This window comes from Haliotis cracherodii, unplaced genomic scaffold (genome assembly GCF_022045235.1).
Source record: "Haliotis cracherodii isolate W230 unplaced genomic scaffold, xgHalCrac1.p SCAF_7, whole genome shotgun sequence".
Lineage (NCBI taxonomy): Eukaryota > Metazoa > Mollusca > Gastropoda > Lepetellida > Haliotidae > Haliotis > Haliotis cracherodii.
Genome location: NW_027266330.1, coordinates 58717993 through 58739765, shown reverse-complemented (window position 1 = coordinate 58739765; position 21773 = coordinate 58717993). Strand labels below are relative to the sequence as shown.

The 21773-nt window shown below is 38.9% G+C and overlaps 1 protein-coding gene across 1 annotated transcript; it reads right to left on the bottom strand.

Annotated features, from left to right (window-relative positions):
* Window positions 1-277: 277 nt before the first annotated feature.
* Window positions 278-21705, bottom strand: LOC139448576 (importin subunit alpha-4-like). Its single transcript, XM_071230145.1, has 14 exons — window positions 21514-21705; window positions 17415-17459; window positions 12589-12752; window positions 10941-11036; window positions 10652-10737; window positions 10174-10260; window positions 8878-9092; window positions 7842-7973; window positions 6733-6861; window positions 5010-5114; window positions 3665-3736; window positions 2825-2987; window positions 1769-1860; window positions 278-910 (listed from the first exon to the last, which is right to left on the bottom strand). Exons 1-14 carry the CDS (start codon window positions 21577-21579, stop codon window positions 818-820), a joined length of 1545 nt encoding a protein of 514 aa, XP_071086246.1. The 5' UTR covers window positions 21580-21705; the 3' UTR covers window positions 278-817.
* Window positions 21706-21773: the final 68 nt, after the last annotated feature.

Below are 21773 nucleotides of genomic sequence, written 5' to 3'. Positions count from 1 at the left end.
CAGTGCACCGAAAGGCAGTTCTACAAGCAGTGAACAGGGCGCTTCAGGAAATATCTTATAACCTAACACAGGGTCCAAGAGTTCGGTCATAAATGTGTTTCTCGTTTTTCTTGCATAACATGGACAGTTTCCACACTGCAGAGAGACAGTTCCACCACTGATACAATAGCATTGAGCAAAATTATCCATGGTTGTCAATTACTGCCAAAATGTCTCCAAACTTACTTGGCACACTAAAAGGTCCTTTAGTTCCGGTTGACAAGCTAAAACGGTTACATCGCATGAAGGTATATGGTAGGTAGGCAGTCTTAGGTTGAATTCAAATATTCTGTAGAAATCATAATCAGTGATCAACTTATTATTTTCATCTCAAGTCAAGGATGAATACATAAGAAGCTCCTTCGTATACGTAGTCTGTAGGGACCACAAACAACGTCTTGTCATGCATGCAATTCATGCCCCGAAAACATTTCTCCCCGGCGAAATCAGTTTTCTTTCACTCATATTTCTAAGGGAATTCAAATAGATTAGAGTCTCCATGGGAGTCGCCAGTTTCCAGATGGGCTCATCGGCATCTTCGGGCACCTTTGCCTACACGTCCTTGACCTCATTCCCGCTATGGCGACTTATTCTGGGGGTGCTGATGTGATGGAAACAGAACATTTCTTCATCCACATCAATTACACTGGGTCAAGTTTTCGATTGCCAGGGTGAAACGTTTGTTTGCTGGCAGGACTTCCAACTTGGATCAGCCGTGGCACAGATGGCGCCACAACATCTAATATGGCAACAATTTAATTAGTGTCTTCAGCTGTGGTCAAAACTTGAATCCTTCCGATGGAATCTGTGCATTAGGGTCAAACTGGTATCCTTCGTTTGATGCTTGGGGGAGTAACGCCTCCTCTTCAATCTATAACAGGTAAAGGAAGTCACGAGTCAACGGGAATTAAAGTTATTCAGAAAAACATGCAAGCTGTTTGTTTGTTTGTTTGTTTGTTGTTTAACGCCTCACTCAGCAATATTCCAGCTATATGACAGCGGTCTGTAAATAATTGAGTCTGGACCAGACAATCCAGTGATTGACATCATGAGCATCGATCTACGCAATTAGGATATGATGACATGCATCAAACAAGTCAGCGAGCCTGACCCCCGATCCCGTTTGTCGCCTCTTACGACAAGCATAGTCGCCTACTTACAGCATGAATGGGTTAAAATAACGCCTGGACCCAACACATAATCCAAGCTGCCAGGGTATGGCCAGGTCAAAAGTGACCACTTGGGTCTCTATTTCATAGGACCATAAAAGTATGGACTGTCCTGACCCATATTTCCTACAGAGCCGGAAACAACTCATGACAAAGGAAGATCATTGTTTCTTGTTGTAGTTGTTGTCATAGCAGCATGCAGCAACATTACAGTGAGTGAGTTTCGGCGTGACGAGCGAACGCTTTAACCACTAGGCCACCCGAGCGAACGCTTTAACCACTAGGCCACCCGAGCGAACGCTTTAACCACTAGGCTACCCGAGCGCCCCCAGCAGCAGCAGCAGCAGCAGCAGCAGCAACATTACAGGCATATTTTGGCAGCCTGTAAATAATCAAGTCTGAACCAGACAATCCAGTGATTGATATTACAAGCAAATCATCCATGCCAACAGGGCGCAGGGACATCCATGAAGTCACTGAGTATGCCCAACCAGATAATAAGCCCTGTTGGAACACCTCAAAAGTCACCATCAGAAATACTAAATAAAACGTATACTCACATCACCAGAAAAGTAGTGATCAATAATTTCATAGGCAAGTTTGTAAATTTCTTCGTTTTCGTGATTCTGTAGACTTTCAATTTTGTCTAAGCCTGAAACAGAAACATTCTTCATAATCCTTCATGTATCATACACAACCCAGTAAACATAGTCAAGTGTTTCAGACAGTACCTATAGCACCCTTTACAAAACTGACCACCAGCGGCTGCATTTGTTTTTCTTGTGTTTTGTTCCTAATCAACATAATCACAGCAGAATTTCACAAAACAGCAAATTGTAGAAAAATTACAAACATATCTTGATATTTCAAAGGAACCAATTCATAAAAGTCAAGTCTCTCTTTCAGACCTAATACAGATTATACCAGCTTTCAATATATGTACTATCAAAAGGTAGATCACTCTTATTCAAGTCTCTATTCAGATCTAATACAGATTATACCAACTTTCAATATTTGTACTATCAAAAAGGTAGATCACACTTAATGAAGTCTCTATTCAGATCTAATACAGATGATACCATCTTTCAATACATGTACTATCAAAAAGGTAGATCACTCTTATTCAAGTCTCTATTCAGATCTAATACAGATCATAACAGCTTTAAATATAAGTAGTATCAAAAAGGTAGATCACACTTAATCATATATCTATTTCAGATCTACCGTATTCGTCATAATAAGCGCCCATGGCGATATTTGCTAATATATTGGCTAGTGAAAAAACCCAATTAGCACGTCTTCCGATTGATCAATGTACACAAGACTTATTTATTCATGTATGATACGCACTTGTGTGTTATATGCACCCTTGGGTATGGGCAAATTATTTCTGGAAAAATATATCTGTCATATTCAGGCTGTCAGCATAAACCACGAAATTTATCTTTTAACTCTGTTTTTTCACCAAAATAATATTCTACTAAGAGCCCCCTATTTCTAGGTTTGAGAGCGCCCTGGGCGCTTATTACGTCGAATACGGTAATACTGATTATACCAGCTTTCAATATAAGTACTATCGAAGAGGGAGATCACTCTTAATGCAAGTAAGTTTTTACCGCCACATTCTTCTATCATCTGGTTGATTGATTCCAGGTCATCGCCTGCCATCTTCAGGATGTTGTTGATACCATCAAGGACGACATTGACCACTTGTGTGTCCTTGACCCCAAGAAGATTACAGAATGGCGGTATAACACCTTGTTGTACTACATATGATACCTGAAAACGAAATATAACACAGGATAACAAAAGATTATCATTTCAAAATCAATTCTTGTTGTCAAATATTCCTAGCAACACCAAAACACAACTAGACAGGAGGGATTTACATGGTTTAAGTGTTAAGGGGTTCCATGAATATATGGACTGCAGAAAACCTTAGAGAGCATGTGACCCCGTTAACTTCTGAAGAGTGCTGCTGAAGATTTTTTCTATCTTAAAGCTGCATATGACGGCGGTCAGTATGTAATCGAGTCTGGACCAAACAATCCACGCAGTTGGAATACAATGACAAACATCAAGCAAGTAAGCAAGCCTGACCACCTGATCCCTATAGTCAACTCTTATGACAAGGCGACCGCCTCTGTGGTCTAGAGGAAGAGCGTCCGCCTGGAGAGCAGAAGGTCTGGGGTTCAATCCCCGGTCACATCATACCAACAGACTTTAATTCCAGCCTAGTTCGGCAAGGGTGGAAACTGGACTTTTATAGTCAGTTAACTCACTTGCCTCTGGAAGATGAGTACAAGCAGCCACACACACACGTGCATGCACGTCGCTATGTAAGTGCAATAATCTTGGACGCGATGTTAAACCCAAATTTCACCTCACCTTAGGACAAGGATTGCTGAAGACCAATTCCAACCCCTTCTTTACAGGAGTGCTGTTTAAGAACTCACCTGTTCTTTCCTACCACTTATTGTTAAATTGCTGATTGCCCAGGCTGCTTCCTTCTGAGTCTGAAATTCACCCTGAAATAAAAGCATGGAAGCAAGTCAGTTCAATTCTGGTGGTATAGATTTCTTTATGTCTAAAATTTTCTCATTCAATTCATATCCTTCAATAAAGATTTTGACACAGTATGGGATTGATACAAGTTCACAGATAAAAATGTATTTTGCTCATGGATGTGAAACTTCGACATTCCTTACAGGTTCAATAAACATTGTCAACCACTTTACAACTGCCTAAACATGTCTTGATTTTACTATGCCCTCTGGTATACAGCCACTTTCATATTAGAAACACAAAACCATCAGCACAATGAGCAACTCATAATAAATAAATTCAGACAAACAAAAGTTTGGTTTGTTTGTTGTTTAACGCCTCACTCAACAATATTCCAGCTATGTGACAGCGGTCTGTAAATACTCAAGTCTGGACAAGACAATCCAGTGATTAACATCATGAGAATCGATCCGTGCAATTGGGAAACGATGACATGTATCAACCAACTCAGCGAGCCTGACCAACGAATCCCCAGTCACCTCTAACGACAAGCACAGTCGCCTTTTATGGCAAGTATGGGTTGCTGAAGACCTATTCTACCACGGATCTTTACGGGTCAAAAGTTTGATAAACAAATAATCCCAAATATTTGGGTTCAATGTGACATCATAAAGTTTAATGTTGCTTAGAACATTATTTCTGTGACATCAAAAAGTTTCAGATGATTGTGGGAGGAAAGCCTAAAGTGATGCACATCTTAGGCATGTCATCTAAGGGACACAACTCTGCATGGTGAGTGAGTGAGTGAGTGAGTGAGTGAGTGAGTTGGTATTCCAGTTATATCTTGGCGTGTCAGCTTAATGTGGGAGGAAAGTCCAAAGTCATGCACATCTTAGAGATCTGTCATCTAAGGGACACAACTCTGCACAATGAAAAGCAGATCCTGTGGGCTACAAGTGACCCAGATAATAGAAGAAAATCCACAATACTGAGAGAGTGAGTTCGGTTTAACACCGCTTTTAACAGTATTCCAGTTATATCATGGCGTGTCAGATTAATGTGGGAGGAAAGCCCGAAGTGATGCAGGTCTCAGACATTTACCACTTCGGTGAAACCCACGAGCATGGGTATGGTGCTGACAAACCTAGAAACATAATCGGGGTGAACCGGGATTTGAACCCACAATCATAGGTTTCTGGAGTGCCTAAGGGATGAAACTCTGCACAGCGAATCCAGCACCTTAGACGACCGGGCCACCCGTGCCCCGAAAATACTGAACCTCCAGTCCGGACTTACCCTGTTTAAATGGTGGATGATGAGAGGTATTAGCCCTGCATCTATCACAGCCTGCACCTGCTGTTGGTTTCCAGCTGTGATATTTGACAAGAACCACACAGCTTCCTGCAAAACAGACAAAGCCACATGTACGTCATACCAAATGCCATATCATCTAAATCTCAATACAGATCTATGCACAAACAATAATAGTAACGTGTGAACCCTTTATGTATGTTTCATCAAATTAAGCAAAATATAATCAAAAGTAACAGTACAAGAACAATCATGTCGCCATATTTTCTTATGAGATTGAAAGTGAGTGAGGGAGTGATTATTGCTTAATGCCACATCAGCATTTTGCAGCTATTCGCAGCGGCATTGTAAGAGGCAATGACAAGCAAACAGACAATAATGTTCTGCAATAAAGTGATTAATTCTTAAAGATTTAAAAACACTTTCATGGAACAGATTATCATGAATTGTACATACTATATTCAATGTAATAAGCGCCCCGCTCTAATAATCGCCCACAGCGATATTTGTTAATATATTGACTAGTGAACAATCCCAATTAGCACCCCTTCTGATTGATCAATGTACACAGGATTTATTTATTCGTGTGTTATATGCACCCTTAATTATGGGCAATTAAATTCTGGAAAATATGTGTCATGTATAATACGCAGATTTTTCTTTTGTATCATTTCAGGTTGTCAGCATAAACCACGAAATTTACGATCTTTGAACTCATTTTTTACATTTTTTACTCACTAAAATTATATTCTAATTGTTAATGTGTGGATACGAAACTTCCCCTCGAATACGAAACTGCTGTATATCATTTGAGAATGACTTTACGGCGGCCATCTTGGTTTGCTCTAGGCAGGCAGTTGAGTGACAACCTGTGTGGGTGCAGGAGGTGTATTGTGTTGGCAGTCGGATTTTGAATACAAGTGTATATGAAGAACCTGTGTCTGTCTATTTTATCACTAATAAGAGCCCCTATTTCTAATTTTGAGAGCGCCCTGGGTGCTTATTACGTCGAATACAGTAATAATAATTTTAATCAAATTACACTGAATACAGTGTTGTAAAACATTTGCCAGCGTTGTCAATCGTAATTTCCCAACTACCTTGTACTGCAATACTACAGGAAGAGACCCAGCCACTAGTCCTTGTGTCCGAGACTAGAGAAAACTTAGGGAGACAAGTTGTTTTCTCCAAAATCTAGCAAGGTTACATACCGTATTCGACGTAATAAGCGCCCCACTCTTATAAGCGCCCACCGCGATATTTGCTAATATATTGGCTGATGAACAATTCCAATTAGTACCCATTCCGATTACTCAATGCACACAAAGCATTTATTCATGTATAATTCATACTCGTGTGTTATATGCACCCTTAATTATGGGCAATTAAATTCTGGATATATTAAATATCTGTCGTGTATAATACGCACATACTATTCTTTTGTATCATTTCAGGCTGTCAGCGTAAACCACAAAAATTACAATCTTTCAACTTTTTTTTCACAAAAATTATATTCTAATAAGAGCACTATATTTCTAATTTTGAGGACGCCCTGGGCGCCTATTACGTCAATTCGGGTAAGCGACGAGTCCGAAATGGCTTGCAATTCAGTTAGATGTGCCCAATGGTGTCTGCCCCTCTACTACTACCATGACAACATGCAAATCTGCCACCAGCTTGGATAAGAGATCTGTTTGTGATATCTTACCTTGTTTATTTTTTCTTTTGGATGTGACAAGAGAGAAGGAAAGTGTGTAAGTGCGTCACAGTTTAGCACCACCTGTGTCTGTTCGTCAGTGCCAGTCACAATGTTACCCACAGCCCTCAATGCTGCAGTCTGTCAACAGAAAGACAATTCACTGTCAATTTCACATGTCTTGATCACCAGTCACCAATATCAGTGACAGACAAACACTAGCATGAGCCCGCTAGCCCAGACAAACTTTGCTAATGTTAAAGATAACCCAAGAGCAAGTTTGTTTGTTTGTTTGTTGTTTAACGCCACACTCAGCAATATTACAGCTATATGACAGTTGTCTGTAAATAAACAAGTCTGGACCAGACAATCCAGTGATTGACAACATGAGCAGCGATCCACGCAATTGGGATCGATGACATGCATCAACCAAGTCAGCGAGCCTGACCACCCGATCCCGTTAGTCGCCTTTTACGACAAGCATAGTCGCCTTTAACGGCAAGCATGGGTTGCTGAAGACCTATTCTACCCCGGATCTTCACATGTTTTCAAGCTATTGAGCATTTACTTACATGACATCATTCAATTTCAGTATTGGAAGTTTTCTTTGGGCATTGATTACAATTTTACTTGACTTAGGTCTAGTCTACTAGGTATTTTTAAACCAATGAGTGACCTAATTCTGGACAATGCACATTCTGGATTTTGTCTAGCAAATATGGTATTTTGCTTTCCACTTCAATTCAAACAGTATAAAACAGTATTAAGTTACTTCTTTACATCCTTTCTTGTTTGATTTTGTTGTTTAATGATGCACTCAGCAATATCCTAGCAATATGACTGCAGTCCGTAAATAACTTAATCTAGACCAGACAATCCATTGATAGACATCCGTATCCTCCTTTGGATATCAAGTCTGGACCAGACAATCCAGTGATTGACATCATGAGCATCGATACACACAACTGGGATACGATGACATGCATCAACCAAGTCAGCGAGTCTGACCACCCAGTCCAATTGGTCGCCTCTTAAGACAAGCATGGCATCACATGCGTATCAGTTCTGCTGTTACACGTCCATCGACGAAATACCATGTGCAGTGACAAGGCCTGTCTCACCTGAACTTTAACATCCTGATGGCTAAGCAGGGGAACAAGGAAAGGAACCACACCCGAATCTATGACCATCTGAATCTGGTCGTTGCCCCCATCTGTCAAATATGACAACGCCCATACTGTGTCCACCAGAATCTGAAACAGGAATTATGACAAAATGTTCAATGATTGTTGCTGAACCTCAAAATTCACTAGTTTAATTTTTGTTTGTTTGTTTGTTTGATCGACAAAGTGGTATTGTGAGTGTGTGAATTGGGTTCAACGCCACTTTGTACAGAATTCCAGTTATATCATGGAATGTCAGCTTAATGTGAGGAAAACCTGAACTGATGCAGGTCTCAGACGTTTACAAGCCCATGGGCATGATGCTGACAAACCTAGAAACATAATCTGGGCGCACTGGGATTCTAACCCATGATAATAGTTCCTGGCATACCAAAGGGATGCGAATCAGCACAGCATCTAAGACGACTGGACCAACTGTGTCCGTATTGTCCACTAACACGTGTGACATAACACTCCATTAGCCCTCTCAAAGCAAATTGAAAATCTCCATGTAATTTCAAGGCTCATGTAAGTGATATTCTTAAAGCAATTCATGTTTACAGTAAAATCTTAGAACCTAGAAATCATGAATCTGTCCACCTGATATCCATACATTCTCTAAAACAGCATGAATACCATGTTCATTATTTAGATTACTTCAAATTGCTTTTCTGGATGTTGCTATCATGATCAAAACATTACTTCCTTGTAGAAATTCCTGTTATATTTTCAAATGAAAATATTCAATGCAATCTGTGCAATTTTCCTAGCACAAGCCCAAACATTGCTCTGTGCATCATTTTAAGTAGATTTTAGGGTCATTATATGGAATATTAGCTGAAGTTACTACTCTGAATGAAAATGGTACCAGACAGGGAGCTCCGACTATTGGCTCAAGTTGCAGACTGTCAATGGTTTCAGAAAAGCCTACCAGAGGTTTCATCTGAGACTGGTGAAAATATTGCAATGGGGCTGCAAAGTTGAGTATACTTACATTAACGTCTGTATGGTGGATTAGCTGACAGAGTGCAGGGAGAATTTCTTGAATGGTGTCTACAGGTGGTGGTGGCTCCTTGTTTCGACACAAGTTCACTATGACCCAGGCGACGTTCCGCAGGAAGGGGAGGGGGATATTGGGGTTGATGAACTCGAGAAGAGGGGCAACTGCCCCTAAACTTATCACATAGTCTCTGCACTGAGGGCCATCACCTGAAACAGATGGAGTAGACATGTGAATCAGGTTTACTGTGATAATAAACCACATGGTGCACTTAGGCCAGTAAGACAGTGATAAACGATGTCTCAGAAACAGGCTTGTTGTTTACTACCTGTTTAAACAAATTGACAAATGGAAACATATTTCAGATTTCTTGATACTGGCCTTAAAGATATTTTACAAGGGGACAAAAGTCTAGCATATATAGAACTGAAACATTGGTGTGTCATGACATCAGTGTTCTCTTTTGGCCTCCTCGACCAGTGAGTGAGTGAGTGAGTGAGTGAGTGAGTGAGAGTGTGAGTGAGTGAGTGAGTGAGTGAGTGAGTGAGTGAGTGAGTGAGGTGAAATTGGGTTTAACGCCGCGTCCAAGATTATTGCACTTAAATAGCCACGTGTGTGTGTGTGTGTGTGTGTGTGTGTGTGTGTGTGTGTGTGTGTGTGTGTGTGTGGCTGCTTGTACTAGTCCGGACTGATGCCGAGTTATAGTGCTAGCTCACTGAGATACCATGCCACAGTTTAACATGAATACCCCACTCAGACACAGTATACTGACTCCGAGCCGACCAGTCCTTGTTTTAGCCCCTTAATGCCGAGCGCCAGACAGGGTAACAACAAGTACCATCTTTTAACGTCTTTTGGTATGATGCGGCCGGGTATCGAACCACAAACCTTCCGCTCTTCGGGCAGACGCTCTACCACTGAGTGAGTCAGTGAGTGAGTGAGTGAGGGAGTGAGTGAGTGAGGGAGGGAGGGAGGGAGCGATCAAGCGATAGCTTTTACGCCGCTTCTAGCAATATTCCAGCAATATCACGTCGGGGACACCAGAAATGGGCTTCACACATTGTACCCATGTCGGAAATCAAACCCGGGTCTTCGGCGTGACGAGCGAACGCTTTAGCCACTAGGCTACCCGACCGCCCTCCACGTCTAAAGAGTCTCCTCGTACAACACGCTGGGGTACTGCTGGGGTACTGCTGGGGTACTGGCGACGTAGTCAACCACAATGTCCCCACAGAGTGACATGAACCATGGTACAAAAGAACATGAAAGCAATGTGGTCATGTGTCTTACCAATAATATTTCCTAATGCCCAGACTGCCTGTTCGCAAACGTTTTGGTGCTGACTATGAAGAAGACGAAGAAAGAGTGGTACCGCTCCTGAAAACATAACAGCAAAGTCAAGCATTGATTAAATGGGTAAAATTCTCACACACACATTCATAAATCTTAGTTACTGTGTTGATAAATAATGTTTGAAGATCCTATCTTTTTGCACACCAGTAATGGTCGTTTTTTTTTATTTATGTTTTATGTCGCCCTCAAGCCTGGACCAGACAAACCAATATTCAAGCTATATGTCGGCGGTCTGTAAATAACCAAGACTGGACCAGACAATCCAGCCATTGATATCAAGAGCATCGATCTTAGCAAGCCTGACCACCTGATCCCATTAGTCGCCTCTAAACAAGCATGGGCTGCTGAAGACCAATTCTACCCCAGACCTTCACATGGTATTTGAAACATGAAGATGTTTGCCTCGCACACTGACCTGCTCCGACCACTGCCTGTGTCTGCTGGGACGTCCCAGAGGCGATGTTAGTCAATGCCCACGCAGCCTCAAACTGTAAGGAAGGACTGAAAAGGAAATCAGTTTCCAATGTCAAATCTTGCTGTAAAAATTCAGGAATAACGCTTCAACATAAAAACACAACGGATTTCAAAAACATTTCTGAAAATGTATTCACATTTTGGACTGAACACTTTTCAGCATGTCGTCAATCAGCTAAGCCTTACACACACACATCCACAACCTCTCACGAATTAACGAGAGTACTTACTTGTCATCTTTCAGCAAACAGTCCACAAGAATAGGCAGGATTCCAGAGGCTATTAAATCATCAATAGGAGGGTTTCGATCACTTGAGAGAAGTTTTCTGAAAACAACAGAAAGACATTACAGGTAAGAAAAACAAGAAAATGATTTGACAAACATATGACAGGCAAATATAAAAAACAAATGCATCTTCCTCCACCAGGAAAACTCACAACCATCCAGAGGGGGCACGGGTGGCCCATTCGTCTAAGGCACTGCAATTGGCTGTGCAGAGTTGCGTCCCTTGGGCCCACCAGAAACCTATGATTGTTGGTTCGAATCCCAGTTCGCCAGGATTATGTTTCTAGGTTAGTCAGCACCATACCCCTGCACGTGGGTTTTACCACAGTGGTAAACATCTGAGACCTGCGTCACTACGGGCTTTCCTCCCACATTAAGCTGACACGCCGCGATATAACTGGAATACTGTTAACAGCGGCGTTAAACCAAACTCACTCGCTCACAACCATCCAGAAGGATCAAGTCATAACTGTGGAGTGAGTGAGTACAGAGACTTTGCTTCATACAGATGCTGTATCAGCGTATTGTACGGATTGCAAACTACAACCATATCAAACACATTGGCAAACAATACTATAAGCTCTCATGATTAAGTGTTACGACACCTTGTCTATTTATTCTCATAAATGTTCGTAAAAAACTTTTGTTCACCGCATCTACATTACCTTCTGCTTAAATAGATTTCGTCACAATCCTTCATTGTCATTGGCTAATAATAATGCACTTGAATTCTCTCGTCTTGGTTATGTTTACGCAAGTTTGACACCAAAATCCAAATGCACAACAAAAGATCTTTGACTGATGACGGTGCCTTATCATAACAGTACTTGTGAATTCAAGACATTAGCAAGTACTTATTGGTTTGATGAACATTTTTCTGGTACTCGTCAGTTCTGATATAGAATGACCAGCACTGGTTGAAAAATAACCTCGAGCACTGCAGTGAATTATCAAGACCTGCTCAGAGGCCGATATTCGGACCAAAGTCTCAAGTCAGTGAAAATTACCAACTTAAGAGGTTAAAATTTCACGTCTACATATTTACTGTATAGTTCTTATAACTAATGTAGTGGCTCTGTAGAGGGGACTTGTATTTCACAAGACCAATAAAGTGGAAGAAGCTTTAATGTTAAGTTTTACATAAATTCAAATTTATCATTAATATACAATAATAAAAGACAATACAATTTATCAAAATAACGACTGTTTCCCAATTTGCTTGCCAGGAACACTTAAGTTTGGAACCCTAGAGAAATCCCTGATTTTAAGCTATAGCAGAAATATTCCAATCTGCAGTCGAATCATGCAGCTGAATCAAGGAGTTTCACACAATGTACACATAACAAATCATACACAGGTGTTCAGTGAGTCATTGAGTGTCATTCAACACCTCAATCAGGATACATTGTTATGCAATTAATGCAGTCCAAGAGCTTGACCACCTGATAACATAAATCTACATGCTGTTGACAATCATGTGGTGCTGGTGACCCCCCTCGGACCCAGCATCACCTCAAATATCTTCAGCAGGCCAGGCTAATGACTTAACCATCAAGGAACCATCAACTTTTGAAGCTTTGTTGCTTGCCTACCTTGCAGCCTGCACAGCGCTAAGTTGAACAGTTGTATCGGGACTTGAAGCATTCAACACAATTGTTTGTAGGGACTGGCTCGTAGGTTTCTCATTATCATCCGAATCTGTACTATCTTGAGCAGGGACGTTCCTCCTTTTCAGGACATGCTGATCACGTTTATTCTGAAACAAGTTAATTGTCATCAGTGGTCATGTGAAATTTATTTTTAAAAATTCTGACTAACTTTACCTTAAAAAATAAACAATCGTGGTCGCCGTTTTTCGTACAAAAAAACACTGCAGGGAGAATATAAACCATGAGGGGTGCAGCCTCAAGTGGTTTATTCTCCCTGCAGTGTTTTATTGTACGATAAACAATGACCACAAGTCGTTTATTTCTTATTTGAGATATCAACATTTAGTACAGCCTTTTTACATGTTTTAAGGATGTTAAAAAATTGTACAAGCTTTAAATACATGTACCCATATTTAAATATTAATGTCTCCCTGAATAGAATCTGACCTCCGCAAAGTCGGGAGAACTCCATTTTAACTACAGAGGGGGTAACTTTCGTATTCTCACGATTTTCACATCAAACCTTTTCTGCACCTTTTCTCCCAATACCGATTGTCATATCTCTCCCCACTTTTGGGTGTGATCGTTCGGCATTGCGTTCATCTGCCCTGTCCAGCCACATCTATGGCGAACAACTCACTAGACACATCCCTCTCAAAACACATCGGCCAATTAATGACGTCATCAAGTTGCGAGCGCATGATCAATTCTCCAGAAATGAGGTCATGGTAGAACAATGTTTTATCGTGAAATAAACCACGCTTCGTTCTTCATTGTTCTTCGCGTACCTATCTTATATTTCCTAATTAACCTTACACAACATTGATCTTTTAACCATGTTAACACACTCATTACCTCAAGCTTTATTAACAATATTACATAACTAATTCCTGTGTTATGTTTAATTCATGACACATGAGCGACTTCAGATATGTAAGATTTTACTCATTTAGACCGATTTATGCATCTATGTTTCAACTTTGATAGCTTTATGGGACCAGGTGCAACCTGGTTTTGTCAGGTGCAACAAGGTTTTCATGTCAACATGCACCTGGTTGAGGTAAATCAAGTTTCTTAAATCAAGCCCTGAACATACAGTGATATACCTATGATATAAATCACAACGTCATTAACATGGAACTACCCTCAGCGTTAGAAATTAGCACTATTCCTGCAGTCCTTGCCAAACTGCCAAATAGTTAAGGTACTAGACTATAATGTACTCTCTGAAATGAACCCATTCTACAGAAAAAACAGTTGTCAAATTATAGTTATAAAATATAATAAAAAGGAGCCCAGAGACTTTCTTCAGTAATCTAGACTTTCCAAACATTATAGACTTGCATGGGCTGTATTGGATACATTTGTTTCAGGGTCTGTATGACTGACTATTAGTGAGTGAGCGAGTTGGATTTAACGCCGCTTTTAACAGTATTCCAGTTACATCACAGCGTGTCAGCTTAATGTAGGCTGGTAGGAGGAAAGCCCCAAGTGATGCAGGTCTCAGACGTTTACCACTTTGGTGAAACCCATGAGCACAGCTATGGTGCTGACAAACCTAGAAACATAATCGGGGCGAACCGGGATTCGAACCCACAATCATAGGTTTCTGGCGTGCCCAAGGAACGCAACTCTGCACAGCGAATCACAGCGCCTTAGACTGACTATTAAGGCACCATAAGTATATGTTATTATAAGGAGTAGTGAACTGAAACTGTTAGTTTCTACCGCTGACCCGGCTCTGCCATGTCACAAACCTGTGGCATCATATTCATGAAAATTTACCTCAGTGATTTACCTAAAATAAATTTGGTGTATGAGTCCACAGTCATTCATTCACCTTAAAGGTTTAAAGGTTTAGGAAGATGTCAAAGCATTATGCAGATTCTGAAGCTTGATGTTCAGATCTATAATGCGTGTCCTTATTTGAAACAAAACTAAGAGCAGAAAGTCAGCATAGAAAAGTCAACAGCTACGTGCATGCTACAAATAGTTTTAATGATTGAAACAATTACACATTTTGTGCATAAATTAAAACCATGATAGCCTTCTCAGCAGTAGAAACTAACATTTTTGGTCCACTAGTCCTTATGATGATAATATGTAGCAAAACCCTTAAAAATGGCAACTTTCTATTAGTCATTATGATACCTTAACTATTTGGCAGTTTGGCAAGGACTATAGGACTAGTGCCAATTTCTAATGCTGCCTTCTGGCAGTGCTCTTGTGCAAATTGATACATACATGTAAAGCCTCAGTAACGACATGCTAGAAGAGACTGGAGATTGTAAATATTTGTCAAAACAGATTGCCAAATTATCCTACCAGTTCCTCAAAGCCACAAGGTCATAACTGATTACTACAGAAAAAGACTAATCAGAAAGCACCATGCCTCCTACTAGCCTAATAAGGATCTCACACATCACATCCAGTTTGAAAACAACTTTGAAACAAAAAGTACCCTGTCACCATAGTTATATCGTTAACATGCCCTTAAATGTTTGAATGACCTTGACAGGTGGCAGGTATAGAAATACAAGAGCCACTGACACACAGTCATTTAGAATGTATTTTTTCTTACTGAAAAATGCTTTGCTCTTTCATGAATTTCACGGAAAGGTTCCCAAGGTTTGAGCCATATTTTATGTAACTCTGTGACCTTGACCCATTACAGAGGTCAACTTTAAGCTGATGTAATCTAGATCCCATCCTAGAGATCATGAATATTCAGTTCTCTTAATTCCAATCATGAATACCCAGGGCGCTCTCAAAATTAGAAATAGGGGGCTCCTATTAGAATATTATATTAGTGAAAAAAAGATGGTTAAAAGATAAATTTCATGGTTTATGCTGACAGCCTGAAATGTTTATGTACGACAGATATATTTTTCCAGAATTTAATTGCCCATAATTTAGTGTGCATATAACACATAAGTGTTATACGCGAATATATAAGTCTTGTGTAAGTAAGGATAAGAAATTTATGGATGAACAACTTCTTTATTACAATTAAGAGCGACGTTTCGGTGTAGGTTCTAACACCGTTATCAAGCAAGTGATTATGATTCTTAATTGTAATAAAGAAGTTGTTCATCCATAAATTTATTATCCTTACTTAGTACTCCAACTTCTAAATGCCTAACAAAAAAGTCTTGTGTACATTGATCAATCGGAATGGGTGCTAATTTGGATTGTTCACTGGCCAATATATTAGCAAATATTGCTGTGGGCGCTTATTAGAGCGGAGCGCTTATTACGTCGAATACGGTACTCAAGATAGTGTCTAAACAGGATTCATTGCCACCTAGCTCATACTTATTGACCTTGACCTTCAAGTCATACAGCTGGAAAATTGCAGCGTAAAAACAAATGTTCAAGGTCATCCTATAACATGCTAAGAAAAATCACTAGGGGTACATACAAGGTACATTATTAGGAGTCTCTAATATTTGTGTTAACACATTCACATTAAGCAGATCCCTTTTACAGGGTGCCTGCTTACTGACTGAATGATCGTAACATTTGATACAAACTGGTATTGATAATAACAAATATTCCTGAGATTTATGTGCCATGTTTCATTACACAGTCCAATTTGACCTTGACCTCAGATATATTTTCGGGAGATCTGCCTTCATGTTAAAGTGTGATAACTAACATAATTCAGAAGTTTTGTTATGCCAAAGAACGAACAGAGCCAGGAAACAGATATGAAGGATCTAACAATCTGAATTTTAGACCTGCATATATCAACATGATCAGGCAAATAACAATCAAACCCTTATCAGATATTGCATTCATAATCTTACAAAGTGTTCAGCTTTCCTGTAAGTGTCAATCAAACTGCCTAAATCCAGTGGCAAAGAAGTATAACACACAAGATAAGGTTGCAGGAACTAACCTTATCAAAAATGTTATTGTGTTTGGCCAAATCACACATACTCAATGACAGAAAAGTGTGTGATTGCTTGCTTGTTTATTGTAAGCTCACTATTAGTATTACAACCAATTTTTTTTCAACACTATTTGCAAAATAGGTCATAGACCACATCACTGAGGAGGAATACACAGTGAAAGCACAGAATAAGATTCCGACCTCAACTCTCTAGCCTTTTCAGCAGATATAAAGATATATTTTTATTTTCCATCAGCCATAGTGTAAATTTAAATGTCTTTTACAAAATTTGGGACCATTATTGTGGCAACACATTTTTTCTGCAGTTGCAGAGAAACCTTGAAGTTGGATTACTTTTAATTCACTCCATACTTAGGCGCAATTATGACATAGCAAAATACCACTGCCACAAGCTAATTTGCATATAATGTTTTCTCTTGTTTGTAAAGCAACATACTTTTAGTACAATCAGAGTAGTTTGAGTTACTGGATGTCCTTCAGCGTGATTTACCGATTGTTTTGCACAATTATAAAGATATCTTTCAAAAACTGCTGTAGTTACAGGTATAAACCTATCACAAAACAATAATTACCATACATTAACAAACGTATGATTTCATAACCAAATTAATATCATTGAATAATGAAAATATAGTTGCAAAATCCAAAATGGTCTGACTAAAAAAAATATATTTATCATTGCAATAAAATAATAGGATATGTATGTCCATATTTCCAAGATGACAATACAGACAACAATGACACCTCGCCATGTTTATCTTTCCAAATTTGTCTGTGTTCGTCTCCATGATTGAATGACCTTGGCTTACTTCAGTCTAGTGATACTTTGATTTATTATACAAATAATACTCACTTTCCTCAGCTCTATCGTGACCTCTGTCCTCCGCCTCCGCATCTCCTGCAAGGAACAATACAAAAGTATATGTAACAAATCGACTCTTGGACTTCTAAACTAAAACTTCAAAACTTGACTACCATCTGCTAATTTTAAAACAGATTAATAATAAACTGTATAAAATATCCTTGCTAATATAGCCAAAAGATGATGATCATGATGACAACAAGTTCACATGCCGCTGCACTACTTTCCGTCATTTTTGCCATGTGCAATATGTGACCCGCAATAAAATGGGAATTAATTCACTTTTTGTGTGACATAACCGTATCACTGTTGGTCGCATCAGGTGAACTTTCTCATCAGGAATGAGCCTTCTAAATTCATGACATATGTTATGAAAGCAATTAGTACAGCACATCTCTCTTCTGTACCATGAAAAATTGACTTAAATGGCCAGTTCTGAATGTAAATAAGAAAAGCCATAATACTGTTTTGGATAATTTACAAAACCCATCATTTCTGAACACATCATCGAAAGAATACTTTGTGTTCTGCTGTGGCTTTTAAGGTGGTAAAGACATTAATTCAAATACTATCAGAAGCTGACTTCTTATTAGCTCAAGAACCTACACATCTTTAAGCATGTTAAGTTAGATTAAGTTTCCTCAGGGTACACATGAAATGATCTGTGAAAAGGTTGTCAGATCTTCACACAGAGGCATACCATATCCAGTATCAGAAACAACTGCCTGCCCGTGCCTAGTAACTTTTCTGTATGGCTGCATGAAATTTCCCTCCACCTGTCAGGCTGTCTGGCACATAAGTTTTATTATTTTTCTAAGTCTACTTAGATATTCAGTTTTATAATAACTTCTTGTACATCTTCAAGTAAGTGACTGCATTACATCAACCGAATCAAGCTGTGATCCGTCTAAGTTTTGGCGACTTTTCAATATTCATCATGTTTATGATGCCTGAATGTAGGAAGGTAACTTTGAAGATGGGCAGGCAACACTTATAGGTCACCTGCTTGACTGTCTTGTTGGGTCTTAAAATAATTTCAAACACCGATCATAGCAAAGTAAAAGATCTGAATTTAATTAAATTATGAGACTAAGATGAACAGTGAATGAGTGAAAACAAAAGGCATCCCGTATGAAATTATTTGGGCTAGACGTCTTTACTCTGGTTAGGTAAGATATTTTTCAGATTAAGTGTGTTTGTATTTGTAAGCAGTGGCGGTTGATTCAGTGAGAAAAGAAGTTTCAGTTTCACCCCCTTTTTCCAAGGTATTTCTGTATTATGACAGCATGTCAACTTAACATGCTTAAGAGACATATAACATGTTTAACACATACTTATGGTGATGGAGGAGACAGTAGCAATAGGTGAATAAAGATACCATAACTTGATGTAATACTACCTCTGTACTATTATTGGTTTATCTAATTGCCTTATTTTAGATATTACAAACACTAAGGTTCACTTTTAAGCCTACCAAACAACATTATTAAAATACACATCATAAGCAAGCCAAGTACCAAAACTGTAAATCAAGAATTAAACATGAAAATGACATTAATGTGAATTTTATGAATAAACATGGCTTTCAATAATAAAATAACCCACTTTTTCTTGACCTACTGGTGTTTGTCAAATAGACTAGCTGTACAAGACAAGCACGCAATAACAGTGAGTGAGTTGGGTTTAACGCCGCTTTTAACGGTATTCCAGTTATATCACAGCATGTCAGCTTAATGTGGGAGGAAAGCCCCAAGTGATGCAGGTCTCAGACGTTAACCACTTCGGTGAAACTCACGAGCACGGGTATGATGCTGACAAACCTAGAAACATAATCGAGGCAAAGCAGGATTTGAACCCACAATCATAGGTTTCAAGGGATGCAAATCTGCACAGCGAATTGTGACGCCTTAGACAACTCGGCCGCCCGTGCCCCACACCCAATAACAAAATAATTTAGGAGTGTTTGTGACAGGACACAATTTGATGAAGCTGGGTTTTTTTCAAATTCCAAGTTAACTTAGTGTACTTCCCCACAAGTAAAGTGGACAAACACATGTAAAATGAGTAAAATGAACATGCCAAATGCACATGATTCACTTGTGTATTAAAAAGTGTATTATCCATCACAAAAAAAGGAAGGTGGCCAACTTTCAAAATTACAATTGCTTATTATGTAGCTTCCCGGTGGAGAAAAGAGATTCCCTGATTTCAAAGATATATCGAAGTTATTCTTTTTGTTTACATTGTAAAACCTGTTGTTGTCAATGTTAGTTTGTAAATATGTATAACAAGTGCTTGTAAGCAATTTTCTGTGTAATTGTATATGTGACGTAACTGAGGTAGGTTGCCAGGGGAATGGCCGTTAGACATTGTCATGATAAGAGCTCTGCTGTGTCAGTACATGCACATTACATGTCACTAAGCTGAATGTAACCAAATAAATGATGTTGATGCAAGACATTATTGTGTCATCATTGTATAACACCAATCTAACCATGCTAACAATAATTGACAATTTCAAAGGGCACACCTGAACATTTTGGGAATGCTCTGTGCATGCTAACTTTGGTAAACAATTGGGTCTGATCACTAGATAAACGAATACTTATTATTTGCGTTTTAAAAAGGATCAAGCACCACTAATAACTGAAATCCAAAGAAATGTGCCTGTAACCCTGATTTTGTCAAAAAGCTTTATATAGGTCAATGTCTTGGACCCCAGAAATGTAATTAGTGAATGGCAAAAGTCAATAAGTCAAATGAACAAAACACAAAATTGCTCATGCCATGTGCTCACAAATAAAAAGAAATGGCGGACAAACCATAACAACAAATCAATGCAATACCATCTATATGCATATATGATCTGGGCTATGAACTTCGGGATAAGAAAAGCGCTTGACTATGTCGCAATAGCTCATGACAGCATTTCCCTATGAAATAGAAGGTATGATGCAAAGACACGTACTGCTCAGAATATCAATTATGATTTTTTTATGACAGTGCATTGTTTTATTAAATTGATACTATAAGTATGAATATGAGGACTTCCTTACTATTTACATTTTCATTATTAAATGTGTGACACCTTACTTAGCATTTCTATTAGTCAAAAGTCAAACTACTTAAATCAGTCAAATTTAAATTTTATCGGTCTATGACTTGTGACCAGTGGCCATTTGAAACTCTGGGTAAAGTGCAGTAATCATAATATCACAAAAGCATTCTAGCATAAACGGGACAAAGGATTGTAAGGTGCAAAGGGTACATGTTAGCACATCATAGCGTTATGTAATCTTTGCCCATAGATTTTGTGATTAAGGTCACCGGTAATCTTCATATTACATAATACACCCATGACATAAGTAACTAATAACAACAAATTCCTTAAACTGATGAATAACAAACTCGTCACCGAAGTCAAAGACTATACACATTTTCTGAAGACAGACATTTTCATAAAAAAAAATCTGCTACTTGGCTGAGGCAATAGATACTTTAAGTATACCTACAAGCCTGAAAATACATTGTGAAAACACTGAACAGGAACTGACATGAACAACATACATCAAAATACCAGAAGCAATCGATGAATCATGTCTAAAATTTGAATTACTTATTATCAGGTACAACTTACAATTCTTGTTCCTGTACTGTTGAAAACATATATTTTTGTTCACTGTGACTTATTCTTTTCAAGCATTAATCACCTATTGAGAAAGGTGTCTCATACAAACACTGTTCATGACTACAAAGTCGTAAATAAGAGAAAACACTCTTCAGATACTCGTTATTATATACATGATATAAGAACGTAATAACATTGTGAACCTTTCAATGATTCATTTGAGGGTCAAGCAGATGTCGTTGACCTTTTTCGATAAACTAATGACACAAACCAATTCCACAAGTAAACGTTTAACAATAAAACAAAATTCGCGTAAACAGGATGTTTCAATGAGACACCAAAACAATACATCTTATCATTTTCCCATAACATATAAATATACGGCGTGGTTTCTAGAAAACAGCTAAACCATGCTGTTTTCCTACTTCGTGTGACCTTCTCAAACACGATTTCAGTCCTCACCTCTGCATCTTTTCCCTTGTTTTTGAAAAGTTGAACTCTTTGTTTAGGTATAGGGTCAGCAGACATCTTGATCGGTACACAGAATAATTGTTTTCGAGTTGTTTTTGATACCCTTTATGCTATTTCTTGTTCACTAAATATGCCGGCCGTCTTCTCATGTCCTGTCTCGTGAGGTCATCTGAAAGGCCTTCACTGATTGGATGATCGCCTTTGTTAGTCTAGAATGAAGTAAGCTATATTATATGAAAAGGCGTGCGTGT

What these genes read in the sequence shown, in the direction of transcription:
- LOC139448576 (XM_071230145.1), bottom strand. Translation starts at nt 21,579, where the DNA reads ATGTCTGCTGACCCTATACCTAAACAAAGAGTTCAACTTTTCAAAAAC. An exon ending in ACAAGGGAAAAGATGCAGAG is followed by an intron (nt 17,460 to 21,513) that starts GTGAGGACTGAA and finishes TGTTCCTTGCAG; the next exon opens with GAGATGCGGAGGCGGAGGAC. An exon ending in TCATCCACCATTTAAACAGG is followed by an intron (nt 3,737 to 5,009) that starts GTAAGTCCGGAC and finishes CTTTTATTTCAG; the next exon opens with GGTGAATTTCAGACTCAGAA.